We start from the raw sequence: 18826 nt of genomic DNA, 5'->3' as shown, positions 1-18826 counted from the left end.
AAAAGAGTTATTTTTGAGTAATTTGCAGAGTTCAGTATTAAACCCCAACTGTTACATGTGGCTTCTTTCTGTTGCTATGGGCAAATTACTTGTATGACTTCAACAGATTCTTAACAGAAATTGCTTCCCACTCAGTTATAATTTTACCATACAGAGCCAGAAATTGAGAATAAATAATGGAAGAGGTCATTCAGGTTCACGTAGAACTCTCTGTGTAGGATGTAGCCAATAATTGGAAAGAGAAACATGACCTAGCGGTAGAGAGATCTTGCTTTGTGATCTGAAAGAAATTCTGGCAGTTCTGACTTTAATTTCATGCAAGTAAATGGGGGGAAAAAAGCCTATCATAAAGGAACAAAAATGGTTGATAAAGTTGTACTTTTAGAGCTTTGCCCTACAGAAATAAGTAAATAACCACCCTACAGAAATAAGTAAATAACCACCAATAAAGAGAGCATAGAATGTGGATTTCCTACAATCTGAATATGACCATGAAATCATTTGTCATAAAACTGAGATATCATTAGCTAAACACTGAAGACATCAAGGACAGAAATTATTTTTTCCCAGAATTGACAAGAATTTTGGTGAGTGTATTAGTCAGCTCAAGACAACAACACACATAGACGGGGGGCTTACACAACAGATGTTTATTTCTCATGGTTACAGAGGCTGGGAAGTCCAAGACCACGGTTTGGACATTGTTGGGTTCTGGTGAGGGCCTTCTTCCTGATTAATTAACCGTTGTCTTCTTGCTGTGTCCTGAGTATGTCCTCAACCAGCTCTTAGTCCTTCAGCTTCAGACTAAGAGTTACAGCATTGGTTCCCTGGTTGTCGTGCTTTGTACTCAGACTACATTACATCACTAGCTTTGCTGGTTTTTGAGCTTGCAGATGGCTATCATGGGCTTTCTAGGTCTCCATAACCCCCTGAGCAAATTCTCATAATAAAACTCCTCTTCTATATGTATATAGCCTATTGATTCTATTTCTCTGGAGAACTGACTAATACACAGAGCAAGGATTCCCATCTTGCTTCATTTGTTCAAGCTAGTGTTTGTTCTTATGACTTATTCTTTATTCTCCTATTTATGGACATCTGGGCCATCTCCAAGTTTTGCTCTCATGAATAAAGCTGCTTTGAACTTTCTTATGCAGCACTATGTGTGACCATTGTTATCATTTATCTTAGGTAAATACCCAAGACTGAAATTGCTGGATCTTAAGGCAGGTGTGTGCTTGACTTTATAAGAAATTGCCAAACAGTTTTCCAGAGTTGTTTCCCATTATTGATGATTGAAAGTTGTAGTTTCTAGGCATCATCTCTAACATTTGATATTTTATTTGGTAGTTGTTGTGTAATAAATCTCTGCTATAAAATAACAGTGACCTGAACCAGTTCATTGGAGCTGGATGGCCAAGGATAGCCTCTCTAGTATATTTGATAACTCCAGTATCTTTGTTAACCAAGATGATGCATGACTTGGCCTTGTGTGTTTCAGAAGCTGGCAAGACTCTTCCATAAGGTAGCTAGGTTACAAAATCAGCAAGAGAAGTGGAGCACCAAGACACTTTCCCTTTTCAAATCTCTCAGGTCATGTTTGCTAATGTCTCAGTAGCCCAAGAAAGTCACATAGCTAAGAGTATATTTAGGAGGTGAAGAAACAGGTTCCATTTTTAATGGGGGGAGGAGGTGAAAAGTCACACTGGGAAGCAGCATTGCTACAGTGATAGGAAGAATTGGAGGCCTTTTTGCCATCTTCTTTATGATTACAAATTGTTTTATTATTCTCACATGAAAAATATAATTACCTTCATTCCAGAACCCCAGAAAGTTTCTTACCAATGATGCTATCAAACTCAAAGTCAAAGATCTAGATATCTAATCAGATTCAGATGTTGATATAGGTTCCAGTAACCATAATCAAGGCTTCGTCAGGGAAGCAGAGCTATTCCAACAATCATGAGTGTTGTTGAAATAAGGGGTTTATTGTAGAAATAAGATCTTACATAAAAGTGGGAGTAGATGGAATAAATAGGAGGGATGTTGGAGGATCAAAGTCACTAATGAGTTTACCTAAACTACTGGTGCAGGTAGACAAGTCAGGGCCTTCAGGGAAATCAGAGACCAAGCATCTCGAGCCACCACAGTGGCTAAAATAAGGAAGTTCAGGGAGAGGTCTCCAGGAAGTTGTTACCACTGTGTAGTTACCACCTTTATGGGGCCACAGGCACACATCTATAATGGCCACTATTTTCCTTACATGCTGTAAATTTTATACAAGTCCCTCTTTTGTCCAAATCTAAAATAGAAAGAGAAATTCTGGGAAATGCAGTGTTCTGTTTATCTAGAGCAACAAAAGAAAATTCAGCATATTATTGTTAGTTTAATTTTAGCATTGTAGTATTTCTGTTGTGTATCTCATTGGGTTTTCATTTCTACTGTGCTAACAGATGTGCTTTATTGGCCATTCCTGTATTTTATTCTGTGAATGTCCAAGTTTTGTGCAAAGTTTCATTAGGTGGTTGTTTTTTATTATTGAATTCTAGAAACTCCTCACATATTCTAAATATAAATCCTTTGTCATGTAAATATATTGAAATGATATAATCATTGAGATTTGCCCTTTCATTTTTTAATGACTATTTTTGAAAAGAAACTTTTAATTTCAGTGACATTCAGCTAATCAAATGTTATATTATGTTAGTGACCCAAGTTTTCAAAAATATCCTCCTATATGTGGTTTCTTCTGGGAGCCTTTTAGATTGAATTTTTATGTTTATATCTACAATCCATTTTGAGTTAATTTTTATATATGAAGTGAGGTATTGGTTAATTCACATTTTTCACAGTGATACCCAGTTCTTCTGGTATTATATATGGAAGAACACTATAATAATCTCTACATTAAATTTCATTGGTTCCTTTATAAAAATAAAGGTTTTAAAAATAAAGATTTTATCATATCTTATTGTGTATGTTATTTTATTGTGTATATATATTTCTGAATTTTCTATGTTGATGAATTGATTTGTTTTCTGTTCTAACCTAGAATTATCATAGCTTTGGAGTAATTCTTCAAATAATACAAATATTTCAAATTTATTTAATTTTATATTTTTTTAAAACTCCAGGTGATTGTAATTTCTATACAAATATTAATATCAGATTGTCAATTTCTACCAAAAAGATTACCTGCTTGAATTTCAATTAGAAATACATTAAGTAAAAATAAATAAATGCATTCAGTCTATAGAATTTGGACAAAAAACAACATTTTTATAATATTGAGTCCTCTAACCTATGAATATGACATATTCTACTTATTTAGGTCTGCTTTAATTTTATTAAATAGAATTTTAAATAAAGTTGTCAGGTAAAAGCCTCATACCTATCTTGTTAGATCTATTACTAAGGTTTTCCTGTTTTATTTTCTTTTGCTGGTATTATAATTGGTTTTGCTTTTATTTCCTCATACTCACCTTAATCTATTGTCAACATGCAACCAGATTGTTATTCAAACAAAAATTAGATAGTTACTCCTTGTTTCATAACCAAGAAATGGTTTCATCTATTACTTATGATAAACACCAAAATCATTTTAATAGCCTAAAGGATCCCATGTGATTCTTCCTCATCTTCTACCCCTTGCTCTCTCTTTGTTTCGTAATCAAGAAATGGTTTCTTTTATTACTTATGATAAACACCAAAATCATTTTAATAGCCCAAAGGATCCCATGTGATTCTTCCTCATCTCCTACCCCTTGCTCCCTCTCTGGCAACTGCACTGACATCCCTGCTATTTCTCCCAATGCCTCCTTCCAAAGTGGTCACTTGTTTCCTTTGTCTGTAAGGGTCTAACCCAAACATAGACATGTCTCCTTCCTTCTCTATCTTCAGATCTGTCCTCAGGAGCCACTACCTCAACTTATTCCTGATCATTTTATCTGAAATATACCCAATGCATCCCCTCAAAACATGCTTCCCCCCATCCAACTTATCTGGGTGACCCCCACATCAAAGTTTGTCTAGAATGTCCCAGTCTATGCCTGCTTACCTGGAATCCCATTTAGTTTTCAGTCCTTTTATTCTAAAAAAAAGGTCCCAATTTGGGCAATAAATCTCTTAGCACCCTAACTTTCTCTTGATTGATTCTTCTTTGTGACTTACCAATTATAAGTCATATTTGCTTTTGCCTATTTGTTTTCTAGTTGCCCCTTTTAAGGGCATTGCAAATTGCATGTCAATGTCTATTGTTTACTGCTTTATCTTTAACCTTTAGAACATCACCCAGAACACAGTACTAGAAAAATACATGCATTTATTTTACTAAGTAATTATTAAATGTGTTCATTGTATAACTGGGCAAGTCACTTTGCCTTTTGAACTTCTGTTTTCTTTTCTCTTTCTCTATAATGAGGTCCAAGGTTAAATGACATCATAAATCTAAATTCCAATATTTGCTTGTGAACCCAACCTCCTTTCTAGCACAAGTTTCACCTAAGTTGACAGTTGCTCTGGGTAGAGGGAGAATAGTAGAGCAATGATTTTAATAAGCTAGAGTAATTATTGAAAGCAATAAAAGGCATTGTTGGAATGTGGAATTTCATCCACACAACATTGATTGATATAAAAATAATAAGAGCGAGTTGCACAAAGAAATGAGCATAAATTCTTATTAATCATTTTATGACTTACTTGAGTCCTTTAAATATCTTACAAAATTAAAAATATATTTTTATGGGATGAGTAAAGTTATTTAGGGAATTCAATTTTATGATGATGATCTCCAGATTTTTATCCTTAGCCCAGGTCTATCTAATCCCCTGGACTCCAGATTCATATATCCAAATACCTGCATGAGATATCTGCTTAAGTTTTTAGTAGGTATCGCAAAACTAATATGTTTAAATCTAAGCTCTTCACAAAACCTATGCTCTCAAATTCTTTCCCATTTCAGTGGATGACAAGTCCATTCTCTCAGTTGTTCAGACCAAAATCATTGCTGTCACTGTGATTCCTCTCTGATCTCATACACCATCTGAGACTGAAAACGGAATGGGATGCCCAGTCAGCAGGTACAAAATGGGACATCCTACACAAATCTATTAACAAATCCAGTTAGCTATGGCTTCACAATAAACCAAGAGTCAGAACAGTTCTCACTCTCCTACACTTTTACCTGAGTGTGGCCACATAGCCAACATTATAGTTCCCTGAATTACTACAGCAGCATTTAAACTTGAATTCTCTAGCTTCTACCCCCCTCACCTTGAACACCCACCTATTTCTATTTTTGACAAAGCATCCAAAAAGATCATTTTAAAGTCTAAGTCAGATCATGTCACTTCTTCGCCTGAGTCCTCTGATTGCTTTCATCTGACTCAGAATAAATGCCATGGTCCTGATAGGGGCCCACAGGGTCTGCCACCCTGCCACCCCTCTAAATTCATCTTTTGCTACTTTTCTCCTTGCTCTGTGTGTTCTACTCATGCAGGTACAGAACACACCACATACCCTCTTACCTCAAAAGTTCCCTTTGCTCCTGGCCTTGCCTAAAATGCTCTTACACCCAGAGATCTGGGTGACCTGCTTTCTCATACACTTCAGTTCTTTCTTCAAATGTCACATTATCAGAGTGGCCATTTCTGGGCCCCCGAGGTAAAATAGCAATTTGCTCCACAATTTACCCCTCTTTTTTAATTTTCTTTGCCCTACTTCTTTTTTCCTGGTTTGTAGTTTTCACCATTTGAAATACTGTGGAAACATGTTATATATTTTATATATAATTATCTATCTTCCTCTACTAGAATGCAAGTTCACAAGGGCTAGGGCTTTGCCTGTTTCGTACATTTCCTACAACTCTCTATTCTCTGGAACCACACTTTGAACACAGTAAATAGGAGGTAATTAAAAGAATGGATATTCTGTTTACTAGACGGAACTTTCATTATCCAATGTTCTTCTTCCTCTTCCAGCCTTTAACTGTAGTCTTATTTTCTTTTTAGATTGTCTCCTTGATAAAGAAAATGTTATTTTGTATCAGTGCCTTTAAATTAATGTGCATTTTAAAACCGTGTTTTCTTTTAAAACGTGGTGGTTATGCAATTAATGTAACCTGGATCTTTGACCTCAATGAATCCCCAACAATTAAAAAAAGAAAACAAACTTGGTTATGAATAACCAATGGTTTGTCTTGGGAGAATGGTTGTTCTAAGTTTTGTGTCCTTTGTTTTTGTTTAACATACGCATCTCAATCCATATGAGAAAATATGCACAAATGCAAACAGTGTGAAATACCCAGTCATCCTCTGAATGACCAACACATGCCTGGAGTGCAGAGGGATGAGCAGACTGGCTGTCAGTCCTTCTTAGCAGTCAGAGGGGAAAGGGCTGGCAGAATCGCAGGTACTTTGATGTCTTTCCATTTCTTCTCCCAGGCCTCTGCCACTGCTCACTTCTTGCTGTCGTAATTCTGCAAACAGACAACCAAGCATACTTGAGTGCTTATGGTTCCTTCCAGTTGTTCAGCGTTCCCTGCTGCAGTGCCCTACTCAAGACTTCCCAGCCAAAGAGTTCTTTAATCCTGGAAGAGCTAGTGCCTATATATTAGTGCTAACAAAGATCTAGAACTTCATCTACCTCACCAGACAATTTTCTAACTGAGAAAAACTGGAAGCTGGAGAAGTGAAATGCCTTATACAAAACTACTTACAATTGGGACCAGAGTCTAGGCTTCCAGTTTCCTGTTCTGGTTAATATGTCCTGCGTTGTATTTCATGGGCCTGCCATTCATGTTAGTTAAATATAGTAAATAACCTCAAAACCCAACAAGAGGGTGAAGGTTAGTACACTCTTGTGTTGGCATACTACATACCTATTAAAATTCATGGTTTAGACAATCATTCAGTGACCTCGGTAAATGTTAGCAAAATAAAGCTGGATGTGGTAATGTGCATCTGTAGTCCCACCTTCATGGGAGTCTGGCGGGATCATTTGAGGTCAGAAGTTCAAAACCAGTCTGGGCAACATAGTGAGACCCTGTCTCTTAAAAAAATGTATTAGGAACAGAGCTTAATGAAAAAAGTCAAATAATATAATCTTGATCTTATAAAATAACTGAGTCTATTATGAGAAGCCTTTATACATATCAGTGGTTATGTCTGAGATTAGAGATTTTTACTTGTCTTCATACTTCTACATTTCCAAAGTTAAACCTATTATAATAAAATAATGTTTTAAACTTTTCTCCTGCTCCACACTCCTGATTAACTTTGTCTGTATTTTTAAACACTGGAATATATTTTTAAATGTTAAATGTTTTGTACAAATAGTATATGCAAGATAACGAGATAAAAATGTGAATAAGCTTCACAAATGTAAAGAATTACCAGCAATTAAGTCAAAAGAGGGAATGGCTTCAAATTATCTTTACAAAGTATCAAAGTGAGGAGTTTTTGAAGAGAAGAGCTTATCTTCTTATAATCACGACTCTTTATTTTATTTTTAAAATTTTCATGTTCTAAAATTATACTTCAAATTAATTTTTAAATCTTCCTCGAAGTTTTTAGAATTCTTCGAAATACTGAAAGATCATCACAAAACAAATTTCTATCAGTCTCTTCTTTGCAGTTTCAGTTTTGCCAAGTTATGTTAGAAGCTTCGTGTAGACTGAGTAACAGTGACTCACAGGAGAATGGCTGCGCGAAGTTTTGTGTGCCTGTGTTTCTGTTTTACATGTGCATCTCAGTCAATCATCAGACAAGGAATGAAGCTTATAACCACTTATTAAATGTGCAAAATGATGTTCAGAGAGCCTAAGTAGCTTGCCTGGTATCCTACTTCTAGTATGTGATGGAGCTAGGTTAAATCCCAAGTCTAAATGCAAATAAACTCACACTACACTGCCCGTACACAATCTTTTAATTTGGTGACACGTCTTTGCACAAGTGAGAAAATGGGGCATTTTATCCTAGTGTTCCCCCACCTGCGTCTTCCCTCTGGACAGGCCCCTCTCACTATGTAGAACTTCTTCCTGCAGTAAGTCACCCAGTGCTGCTCCATGATACAGATCTGAATTATCACTTCCACACTCCTACCCTGTATGTGTCTTGTGCTTGTTCTCATGTATCTTTACCTCAGCTAGGGCTTTCTACCCAGTCATATGTGCTATCTGACCATATGGATGTCCTCACTCGGGATCAGTCTTGACTGACAGCTCCTGGGTAAAATTCTCTGTGTTGTTTTGCAAATACCAATTCTAGTTTCTTGGTGTTCGTCACCCACAAGACTATGAGTTAGTTCTTCAGGAAAAGAAACCAAATCTTAGCCATTTTTTAAGAAATATATACAATGCATAAAATTAAATATCCAGATAAACTAAACCTCCAGATAAACACGATTAAATTAAAGTCAGAAGTAATTTAGTATTCATAATGGATGTTTTCCAGTAACAGACAGGTAAAATTCACAATGTACTGGAGCTAACAGAGGTGTAGCAAATGAAGAAAACCTATCCAATTAGGAGGAAAAATAAATAAAAATTAAAACTTATCCAGAAATGACACAAAAGGTTAGAGTTAATAGAGAAGGACAGTAAAATGGCTATTGTAAACATATTTTATATATATATGTATTTTATTTATTTATTTTTGAGACAGAGTCTAAGTTACCCCTGGTAGAATGCTCTGGCATCACAGCTCACAGCAACCTCAAACTCTTGGGCTTAAGCAATTCTCTTCCCTCCACCTCCCAAGTAGCTGGGACTACAGGTGCCAGTTGTCATTCTGTTGCAGTTGTCATTGTTGCTTAGCTGGCTGGACTGGATTCCAACCAGCCAGCCTTTGTGTATGTGGCTGGTGCCATAACCACTGTGCTATGGGCACCGAGCCCATTTATACATTTTTAAGATGATAACAGCCATCCAGTTTCTTAGCCCTCATAATGACTATTTCCTGGAATCTCCCATAGGCCTAAGATATTACACCTGTTGGTGCCCTGTCTTACACTAACGTCCTGTCCTAATTTAGCACAGGTCCAAGTTTAACAGTTGCGCTGCAATATCAGTTGGCTCCAAAGCTGACCCAATTTGACATGTTGTCTTTAACTGTTTTTAATCAATTTGATTATCATATCCCTGGGCATAACTTATCATGTGTATTGGGCTTGGGTTTGTTGAGTTTCTGGGGTCTATGAAATTTGGAAGTTTTTCAGCCATTATTTTTAATATGTTTTTTTATGTATTCACTGCTCCTTCCCTTACCTGCCCGCGGTGACTCCAACTACTCTTTATAGAGACATTCTGAAGTTGTTCTACCGTATCCTTGTGCTTTACTCATTTATTCAACAGTCTTTTTTTCCCCCTGTGTTTCACTTTGGATACTTTCTACTGTTATGTCTTCAAATTGACTAATTGTTATTCTGCACTATCTATACTCCTGTTAAGCCCATAAAGTGTATTTTTCACTTTTCAGTTCTCCACTTTTTCAATATGGAGATTGTACTTTGCATTTTTAGAGATTTCTAATATGAATTTAATATATTCAATCTTTCTTCCAGCTTCTTAAATGTATGGAGTTCAGTTATAATAAATGCCTTAATGTCCTGTGTACAAATTCTGCCATCCACATTTTTTTTCTGAGTTATTTTCAGTTTGTTGATTTATTTTCCTCCTTTAATGGGATATATTTTACTTCTTCCTTTTATACCTGGTAATTTTTATTGGATGCCAGTAGCTGTGAAGTTCACCTTGTTGGATATTTGTGTATTCCTAGAAATATTCTTAACATTTGTTTCTGTGATGCTATTATGCTATTTGGACCAGTTTGAGAATTTTAGGTACTGTTTTTAAGTCCTTTCTGTTAGTTGAGACCAATGGAGCATTTAGTTAAGAGTCAATTTTTTCAAAACTCCCTGGGGCAAAACTCATCAGAATAGTCTACCCATATTCCGTGAATGATGAGTGCTTTTTAATCAGGTTCATTCCCAGACCTTCTTTGGAAGGTTGCACCTGTATAGGTGAAAGGCCTCTATGCTTCTGGCCAAAAAAACCGTTTGAGAGAAAGCAATAAAAAAGACTTTGTGCAGGCATACTTGTGAGAAATGGAGGCAAAATCCCATATGGCCAGGTTGGTTGTGGGCCTAAAACCCCCCTGACCTAAGGTCAACCTGGTCGGTTGTGAGCGTAAAATCCCCCCAAATTAAGGCCCGCATGGGAGCAGAGGTTTGCACACAAATTTCTGTATGCCCAAGAAGTTTCTTTATGCCTTGTTTAAATATTCGAAGTAACAGCCTCCAAGCGGCAAAGCCAGCAAGGGCAGGTATTCAATCTACCTTGTTCCTCCATAGTCTCAGGCTTTATCAGATAAGAACAAAGAAAGTAATGACTGACAACATGTTCTTCATTAAGTTATGTTAAGCTGGGTTATGTTGAAAGGGTTATGCTTAAAGGTGTATGTTGGGTAGATTATCAGATTACTAGGGAGGAGCTACTTACAAGGCAGGTGGTCATAACATGTTTAAATGGATTAATGAAGTCATTGATGTCCAATGCGCATGTGCAGAATGAAGTCATTGATGTCCAATGGGCATGTGCAGAGGGATTGTAATGAATATTAATGAGGTCATTGTTGTATAGTACGCAGGCACAAGATTCCCTATGTAAACCAACTGCAAATAAAGAAGCTCGCCATTGTGCCTGAGTGAGCAAATGGTCACCTTTATTTAAAACACAATTTCAGTAAGCGTGCTTATTCTTCATGACATTGCTTTTCCATGAGACCCTAACGGCAACACCCTTAGGACAACACACCTCCTAATCATTGCAGGTAGTTCTTTCCCTGGCCTCAGATAACATCCTCACAGGCAGAGAGGTCAGCACATGGATGGATGCTGAGGGCCTGCTTGGAGATGTCTGTGCAGTGCCATCCTATCCAGGCTCTACACAGTGTTGCTTCTCCTCCCTGGCACTGTGCTTTGATCTCTAGCTGCCCAGTCTCCCTGGACCTCAGCTCTGTCCCTAAAAATATCTCCCAGAGACACGTCAGGATCTTCCTGGCTTCCCCCTCACTGTGCCAAAAACTAGCAGAAAGCTGTAGCAATTCAAAGCCTCCCTTTTCTAGTTTTCCACCTCCCTGGAATAACTGTTTTTCATTATCCACTAGTCAATATCTTCGGATATTTCACTCAGTTTCTTAGTTAATTCATGCAAGAAAGTCAGTCCATTCCGTGTGACTTCATCTTGTTTGGAGGTGAAAGTCTTCCCAAATCTCATTTTATAGTCTGCTTCTGGTCATCCTGAGTACTAACTCTTCTAAACTAGTTCTGGGAACTGGACTCTGGCCCTCCCAGACAAGGAAATAGGATGGTGCAGAAGGAGAAGTTAAACTGTAATGTCTCATTGTAACAGAGGACTTTATTGATCATAAGGGAAGTTCTGGAGAGGGAATCACCTTTCAGAGTTCCCCAATTATATTATATCCCCCTCTAGCTCAGACAGGTAGCTCTCAGGGCAAGGGTGTAACATAGGGTGGGGTGATGCAGCTCCCTCTGGTGGCTAAGGGGTGGGGGTAGGGTGGGTGGGAGTGAGTGCCTCTGTCCAGAGAGGGCACCTGGAACAGTGTCACCCCACCTGATGCCTGGATGATTGCAATAGTGTCCAAAGACAGGTTAGTTTTCATCCTGACAAAGTGTTTTGTGGCAGACAGGAAAGCTATTGCTTCTTTAAATAGCTTCTTAAAATGGAAGTTGTTTTTCAACTCATATCTTATTTTCATATCTTTCTTTAAAATACTTTTAAATTTCTTTTTATTTGAGACAGAGTCCCACTCTGTCTCCCTGGGTGGAGTGCCGTGGCATCATAGCTCACAGCAAGGAGCCATCCTGTTGCCTCATTCTCCCTTGTAGCTGAGACTATAGGAATGTGCCACCACACCTGGTTAGTTTTTCTATTTTTAGTAGAGATGGGGTCTCACCATTGCTCAGGCTGGTGTCAAACTCATGAGCTCCAGCAATCCACCTGCCTCAGCCTCCCAGAGTGCTAGGATTACAGGCATGAGTCGCCACACCCTGCTCCTTATCTTCTTTTTTTAATGATTCTCCATTCAGAAATGTTTTTCAAAGATCATTAAAATTGTATGTTAAAGTTTACCCAGAATAATGAGATGGGCCAGCTGGTTTTATATCTACAGGATCTAAATTCTCCATAACAAGGGTCAAGACTAAATATTCCGGGACAAAACAGAATCTAAGTTTTGTTACCTACTCTTTTCAATGCTGTATAGTGAACATGTGTGAACTCTCTCTTACTGTAGCAGAAAGCTTGGCATCCTACAGTCTGCAGCCAAACTGCTCACGTTCCCATTCTGGCTCCACTCTCTGTGTGCTTTGGACTTTGGGTCGGGTTGTGATCCCTGAGTGTGTCAGAGGCAGAATAATGGGGGTTAGAAAGAGCATGGATCTAGTGCTAGATCGCAGGGGGTTGAATCCTGCCTGACCAGTTACTAATTTAATTTAACCAAGGGCCAGGGCATAGGGAATGAAAAAAAAAAAAGCAGAAATTATAGGAATTTTAAAAAATGAACAAGTAAAGCTCTCTGGGAACAAAGGAGAAGAATATTAATTTCCATGGAAACATGAAAAGAATAGAACTTGAAAGGAGAGTTAAGTTCAACCTTATGCAGAACATTTAGAATTCACACTTGCTCATTTGGTTGGTTAAATTCCAGGTAACTTTATAATTGACCTAATTGTAAAGACGTGGCTGAGCAGCACCATCTAGATGATTCCAGCTGGCTGTGGAATCAAGTGTCTAAAGATGCCTGGAGTTAGGGATTTAAGAAACAGAAATGCCCCTCTCACTTCCCCACCTGCCATCTCCCACCCACCCTAACCCAGTTCCAATCATCTAGGACTTTTAGTGGTGGAGGGAGAGGTGGTTGCTGAAACTCCCTTCCCCATATAGGCAGATCCCTGAGCAGAGGGCCTCCTGCCTGTTTTGTTCCTGCTGACATGGGGAAGTGGGTATTTCTAACCACTTCCCTACAGAGCAGAAACTACTGCTTCCTGAAGCCAGATAGCTCTTCCCCAAATAGGAAGTGTAGATCAGAGAGTAGTTCTGCTCTGGGTGCTCTAACAAAATATGAACCCTATTTCTCAGTCGTTGAAAGTTGTTAAACAGCAGTAGGGTTTAGAGTTCCTTAAACTTAGGTCCAATACAGTCATCTGGAAAGTCATGGAAAGGACAGTCAGCCTGAAGTATTGGACAGGAGACAGGCTGTGGATTGGCCAGTCTTTCTCTGCCACCTGCCAGCTGTTTTGTGTCAGTCTAGTCTGGTTTCATCTCTGCATTTCAGTTTCTTTACCTGTGAAATAATAACATTAACTCTCATTTTCTGAGTGCTTAAGATGTGTCGAGTAGATTTGAGGTATTTTTCTTCCCTTTTTACAAATAAAGGAAATGGAAGTTAAATAACTGACCCATGATTGCTCAACTAACAAGAGTCAGTATTTAAACTGAAGTTTGCCCCTACAGGAGTTAGCACCGCACCCTGAACCTGGCATGTAGTAGGCAGTCAGTAAATCACAGCTATTATTTTTGTTCTAAAGTGACAATAACCATGGTTATAAGGAAAAGGTTTAAAGAAAGAAAAACAGCTGTAGGATCCATTGTCCTCTTTGTATTGGCACATACAAATGTAACCTTAAGATTTCTTAAGAATTATTTTATAGAGGAACACACTTGCCTATTATACACATAATCATAGCTCCAAAAAGAAGAGAAATTCCATTTATGCATGCTGCATTCTTAATATAATCAAGGAGAGCAATTATTAGACTAGGGATTAACAGGCAATTTATACTTGCCCAATTTTTTTATGATTATCTCATTTCATTTGGATGATAACCCCTTCTTTAATCATAACTTAATAAATGTTTAGAAAGCAGGCTCTAAACAGAGTAGTGACCTATTTGGCTTAAACTGGCACTCTTTTAACTGTGATGTCTTTCAAATACTGTTAATAAGTAGCCCTACAACTTTTCCCATTTTGCTGCTCTTGGCCTGGGATTTTCTATCTGTAAAATATGGGTGGGATACAGATCTTTCTTCGCTAATGGGCTTGGCATCTTGTAGCCGTTAGCAATGGCTTCAAGGATAGTCCTTGCTTAAGATGGAACTAACTTGTCTATGGGGTCGGCTACTCAGAGTTGTGTTATTTTTTACCCAAGAGTCTTTGTATATGCTTATGCCTGTGCATTCGATTACTCCGATAATATTTGGTATTAAATAATATTTTCTCACCACTTAGTCCTCTACTTTCATTCAGAAGAGTTCTCTGGAAGTTCCGATCCTGGGATAAACAGGATATCTTCAATGTCTTTGTATACAAAGGGCAAGTTTGCTGATCTCTCTTGCAGTTCTAACACTAAACACTGCTGATTTTTGAATTGATGTATTTTGCATATAGAAATACAATGACTTTACTGTCTGATTGTTATCTATGTTATTTATAGTGGTAATAAGATTGAAGTAGTCTCACAGAACATAAACTGCACTGAGTGGAAAGGGTGGGGCATTCAGTTTTCAAAGAACTTGAAGAATTTTCTTAGCAGAAGCTGCTTCTTCCCTGCACAGATGGAACTCTGAGCTTGTGCCCAGGTCCAAGAGCAAAGGGGATCTCTTTTATTTAAAGATGCTTAATTATTTCTGGGCTCCTGGGAGAAATCAACTATCAGTAGAGGTCCTAAACCTCAGGGATGTGTGTTAAATCTCTCTGATTTGTTTTGTTTTGATGATCTACAAGTTTTTCCAGTCTAAGTATTCTTTAGTTAAGTGTAAGACCCTCTCTATATTTAGCTGACCGTTTTCTTTGATTCATGTTATCTGTCTGCTCCTTGAATAAGGGCCAGAGAGCTCTCATCTCTGTAAGAGTGGGCCTAATTGCCGTGCTTTCCTACTGTGGTAAACATTTTACACACATCTTATTTATCTCTCCATTCTTACCCCCTCTAATACCTTCCCCTCCATCACACCTCCCCTTATCATCTCACTCCATCAGGTCACCTCCCAACCCCTCTACTACGTTATATATCCCTCCATCTTCCTACCCTCCTCAGCATTCCTCTACCTCCTCTATCACCCCATTCCATCACCTTCCTCCGTCCCCTCTATCCCCCACCCATTCCATCCCCAACCCATTCCATCCCCCACCCCCTCCACTACCTTCCCTTCCATCACTACCTCCCACCCCCTTCATCACTCCCACATCCCTCTTATCACCTCCCCTTCTATCACCACCCCCTTCATCATTCCGCTATTCTACTGGACACTCTAATAAACTCCGCCTGCCACACGCCCGCGGCGCTGCCCGCACTCACGGTAGCCGCCCCGCCCCGCCCCGCCCCGCCCCGCCCGACCCCGCCCGACCCCGCCCGACCCCGCCCCACTCCGGTCTCCTGGCAACGCAGACGCGAAGCCCGCGGGTGCTCGGGCGGCTAATTGTTTAAAGTTCAGTGGCGTCAGGGCCGGCCTCGGCCATGACCACCAAACAAAGCAAAAAGAAAGAGGTGCATCGCATCAACTCGGCTCACGGCTCGGATAAATCTAAAGAGTAAGAGACCTCTGCCCGCCCAGCACTCCCTGGCCTCGCCCCGCGGCTTCGCCGCTCCTCCTGGAGCTGCTTCCCGGGGGCTCCCTCGGCTGGGGCAGTGGCTTAGAGGCCTCCTCAGCGCTTCCTCCCCGAGACCGGATCCCGGAGCGCTCGCTCCCTTTCCTCCCCCTCGCCCGTCAGGACCCACTCCCTTTGTCAGAGCCCCTGGTTTTCTTACTTGGGACGCTGGATTGTGTTCTGGGTCTCGTGGGTGAATCTTCCACCCCTCCCCGCTCCTCCTTTCCTTCACGGCCCACTTTTGCAGTCAAAAAGGTTGCAGCTTCTTTAAGAAAGAGGCATATCTCAAAAGACTTCCAGTTAAGGCCACCTGGTCCCAATAAGGGAGGGCAGAGGGAGAGAGAGATTGACCCCCCAGTTTGTATCTGCCCACACCAACCATTGAGACCCAGACCTTTGATCAGATAAAAATCAGTCACAAAATGCCTTCAAAACGCGGAAACAACATGAATACGTAGTTCATCATACTCATGTTTACTCTGAGACTATGCAGGCCCTAGCTCGGGGAATCTTTATGATGCCTGTCTGTGCTGGGCTGGTGTTAGGTGTTATGTATTTGTACGCACCTATCATCATCATTATCCTTATCATTATAATATTGGCTTTTATTTCTCGGTAGAGTCATCTTGTTATCAATAACACAGGATTTGGGCTATTGTTTGAACTTATAAAATTTCCCAAATTCATGCCAGCTGTGAGAGAATGCCACCTGCCAAGCCCCACTTCAGTGGGATCCTGTGTGTTCTTTTTTTTTTTTTTTTGCCTGGGTCCGGGTGTGAACCCACCACCCCCGGTATATGGGGCGGGCGCACTACTCCTTGAGCCAGAGGCACTGCCGGATCCTGGGTGTTCTTGTGCTATGCATGCGGGTACGTATATTACTTTGAACTGTACCCTTCCATCCATGACGCCGACCTCTGCATCTCCTCCCTGCCTAAAAAATTCCCCACTGGTCTTCCGTTCATTGATTCCTAGCATTTAACTCTTTTTTCTTTGTCAACTCTTCTCTCAGACTTCTTCCCATGTTCCCGATTCTCCAGTCCCCTATTTCTGTCTTCTTTTAAGCAGATAATGCATTCAACTTCTTCGCTGAAATTTTTGATATGCTTAGTAAGTGATTTTAGGAGGATTGTTCTTCTGCATACCAGTCTAAGTCTGGTCGTTTCAGCGTTGTCCAATAACCTCCATTCCTATGTTCCAAGGCCTCTGAGCCCTGCAGGCTTAGTCCCCTATCACTTCTCCAACTTTCCCTTTCTTATCATCGAACATGCTTAATCTTCTCTTCACACTCTGGAAAACCTCCCACTTATTCTCACCTCAGGGCCTTTGTACTTGCTGTTTCCTCTGCTGGAAAGCTCTTTGCCCCTAAATATCCATATGGTTTTCTCCGTCCCCTCGTTCTGATGTTCACCTACGTGTCATTTTCTCCTATCAGCTTTTTAGCCACCTGAGTTAAAATCACAACCCCCCCCCCCCATTTTGCTGCCAAAAGCCAAAAACAGAACCAAAAAACCTCTCCCTGTCTTCCTTCACTACCTTGTTTTTCTTCATTAATACTGTTTGCACATTTAACAAACTATATATTTCGTTTTTAAGCATACTTTTAAACTGGTCTTCAAAAACAGAATGAAACATATTTCATAATCCCCAAGTTCATCCATGTTTATGAGTGAAATGCACATCTAAATATTATAGAATTTTCAAAAAAGATCAACAGATCTGTCTAATGTGAAATTTGAAAATAGGACCATTTCAAAAGGTGAACTATAATTAATGCCATAACTTGAGAAGTTTTCCTGTTCTATTTTATACACAGTTGAATCCTTAATACTTAGAGTGGGTCCAGGGTCATACATAGTAAGCACTCAAGCATGTTTATCAAAGGAATGAATGGCAATGATTAAGAGATAGTAACAGGGTTGCAAGAGAATTTTGAACACACATAAAAATATAACTGAGTCAATGATGGTTATAATTAATGCATGTGGAAGGTTTATGACCCTTTAGAAGCTTGGGGAAAATCTTCAACTTTAAGAAATTGATATGCTTAAAATAGATGAGATGGTTAACACCCATAAAGATAACTGATCAAACTAGATACCATAAAATGTGTTACGTGACCTGATCTTATGATATTTGTATCACAAGATAGAGATAAATTTGCTGCTTGTAAGATGCTGACTCTTCCTTTGCTACAATTTCTCATTTCTTTTTGAGATGATAATGTATTTCTAACATGTTTCTTTTTCCTCAAAAATATCTGAATTGAATTATACCAGTAAAAATGTATGTATTTATTTATGAAAATAGAAGAGGAAGGGTCAATGGTTATTATAAAAGCTACAATTTTCTAGAAGTCCTTAGATTTTGCTGTAGCTTTAAATGATAGGATTGAAATGTGTTGAGAATCATGTCTGTCTTTTAAGTTTAACTGAAGAACTATTCACAGATAACAGGCTAAGTCATAGACACAAGACAGAGTGTCACCCAGTATGAAGCATAGGAATCAAAGTCTAGGAAGGGGCTAGTGTGACTGTCATTTGAAATGTACTGGGGAGATTTAGTGCAAGTTTTTATGTCATTTTACCACATCTTGTTAATGTGATTACATATCTTATAAATACAACCAACTCTAACATAGGCCTGTATACAGAAATAAGAGAAAAGTCTTCATAGCCTTGAAAATGGCCTTCCCACAGAACCTAGACCTGCTATCAGTATCAGCAGTTTTTTTGCCCATGTATGTCAGACTGGGGGTAAGGATGATGTCTGTTTTTTGTATGGTGACTGGTATGTAACAAACACTTGCCTTTTTTTTTTTTTTTTAAATGAGCTTGTAGTTTAGTTCCCTTCCTTGGTTTTCATTCCTTGTGATTGAAGCTCAGTTCTCTTTCCCTTTCCTGTTTGATCTACTGTTGGTAAAGTTCAAAACCTGAGATGTTACAACTAATTACCACAGAATCATCTATGCCGATCTATGGCCAAATTCTTAAAAAAAAAATATGACTTTGAATTAGCAAAAAAAATCATGCCAGGTAACTGAGCTGTCATTTTACATTAAACTATTTCTATAGCATCGCTCTTTAGTTCTCTGTATCAGCCAGTATGAAATCTCTGTTCTCAGGTTCACTGGGGCATCAATTCTTTTGTGACATTGGACA

General features: G+C 39.1%; 1 protein-coding gene across 1 annotated transcript in view; it reads left to right on the top strand.

The window, feature by feature from the left end:
- The first annotated feature begins 15534 nt into the window (after positions 1–15534).
- ADGB (androglobin) overlaps positions 15535–18826 on the top strand; it is a 174552-nt gene continuing 171260 nt past the window's right edge. The window contains exon 1 of the mRNA XM_003790264.2: positions 15535–15608. Within this exon, the coding sequence (XP_003790312.1) occupies positions 15535–15608 (74 nt within the window). The remainder of the gene's footprint in view (positions 15609–18826) is intronic.

This window comes from Otolemur garnettii, unplaced genomic scaffold (assembly GCF_000181295.1).
Source record: "Otolemur garnettii isolate 467f Iridium unplaced genomic scaffold, OtoGar3 scaffold00042, whole genome shotgun sequence".
NCBI classification, from domain to species: domain Eukaryota; kingdom Metazoa; phylum Chordata; class Mammalia; order Primates; family Galagidae; genus Otolemur; species Otolemur garnettii.
This window is presented reverse-complemented; position numbering and strand designations above follow the sequence as displayed.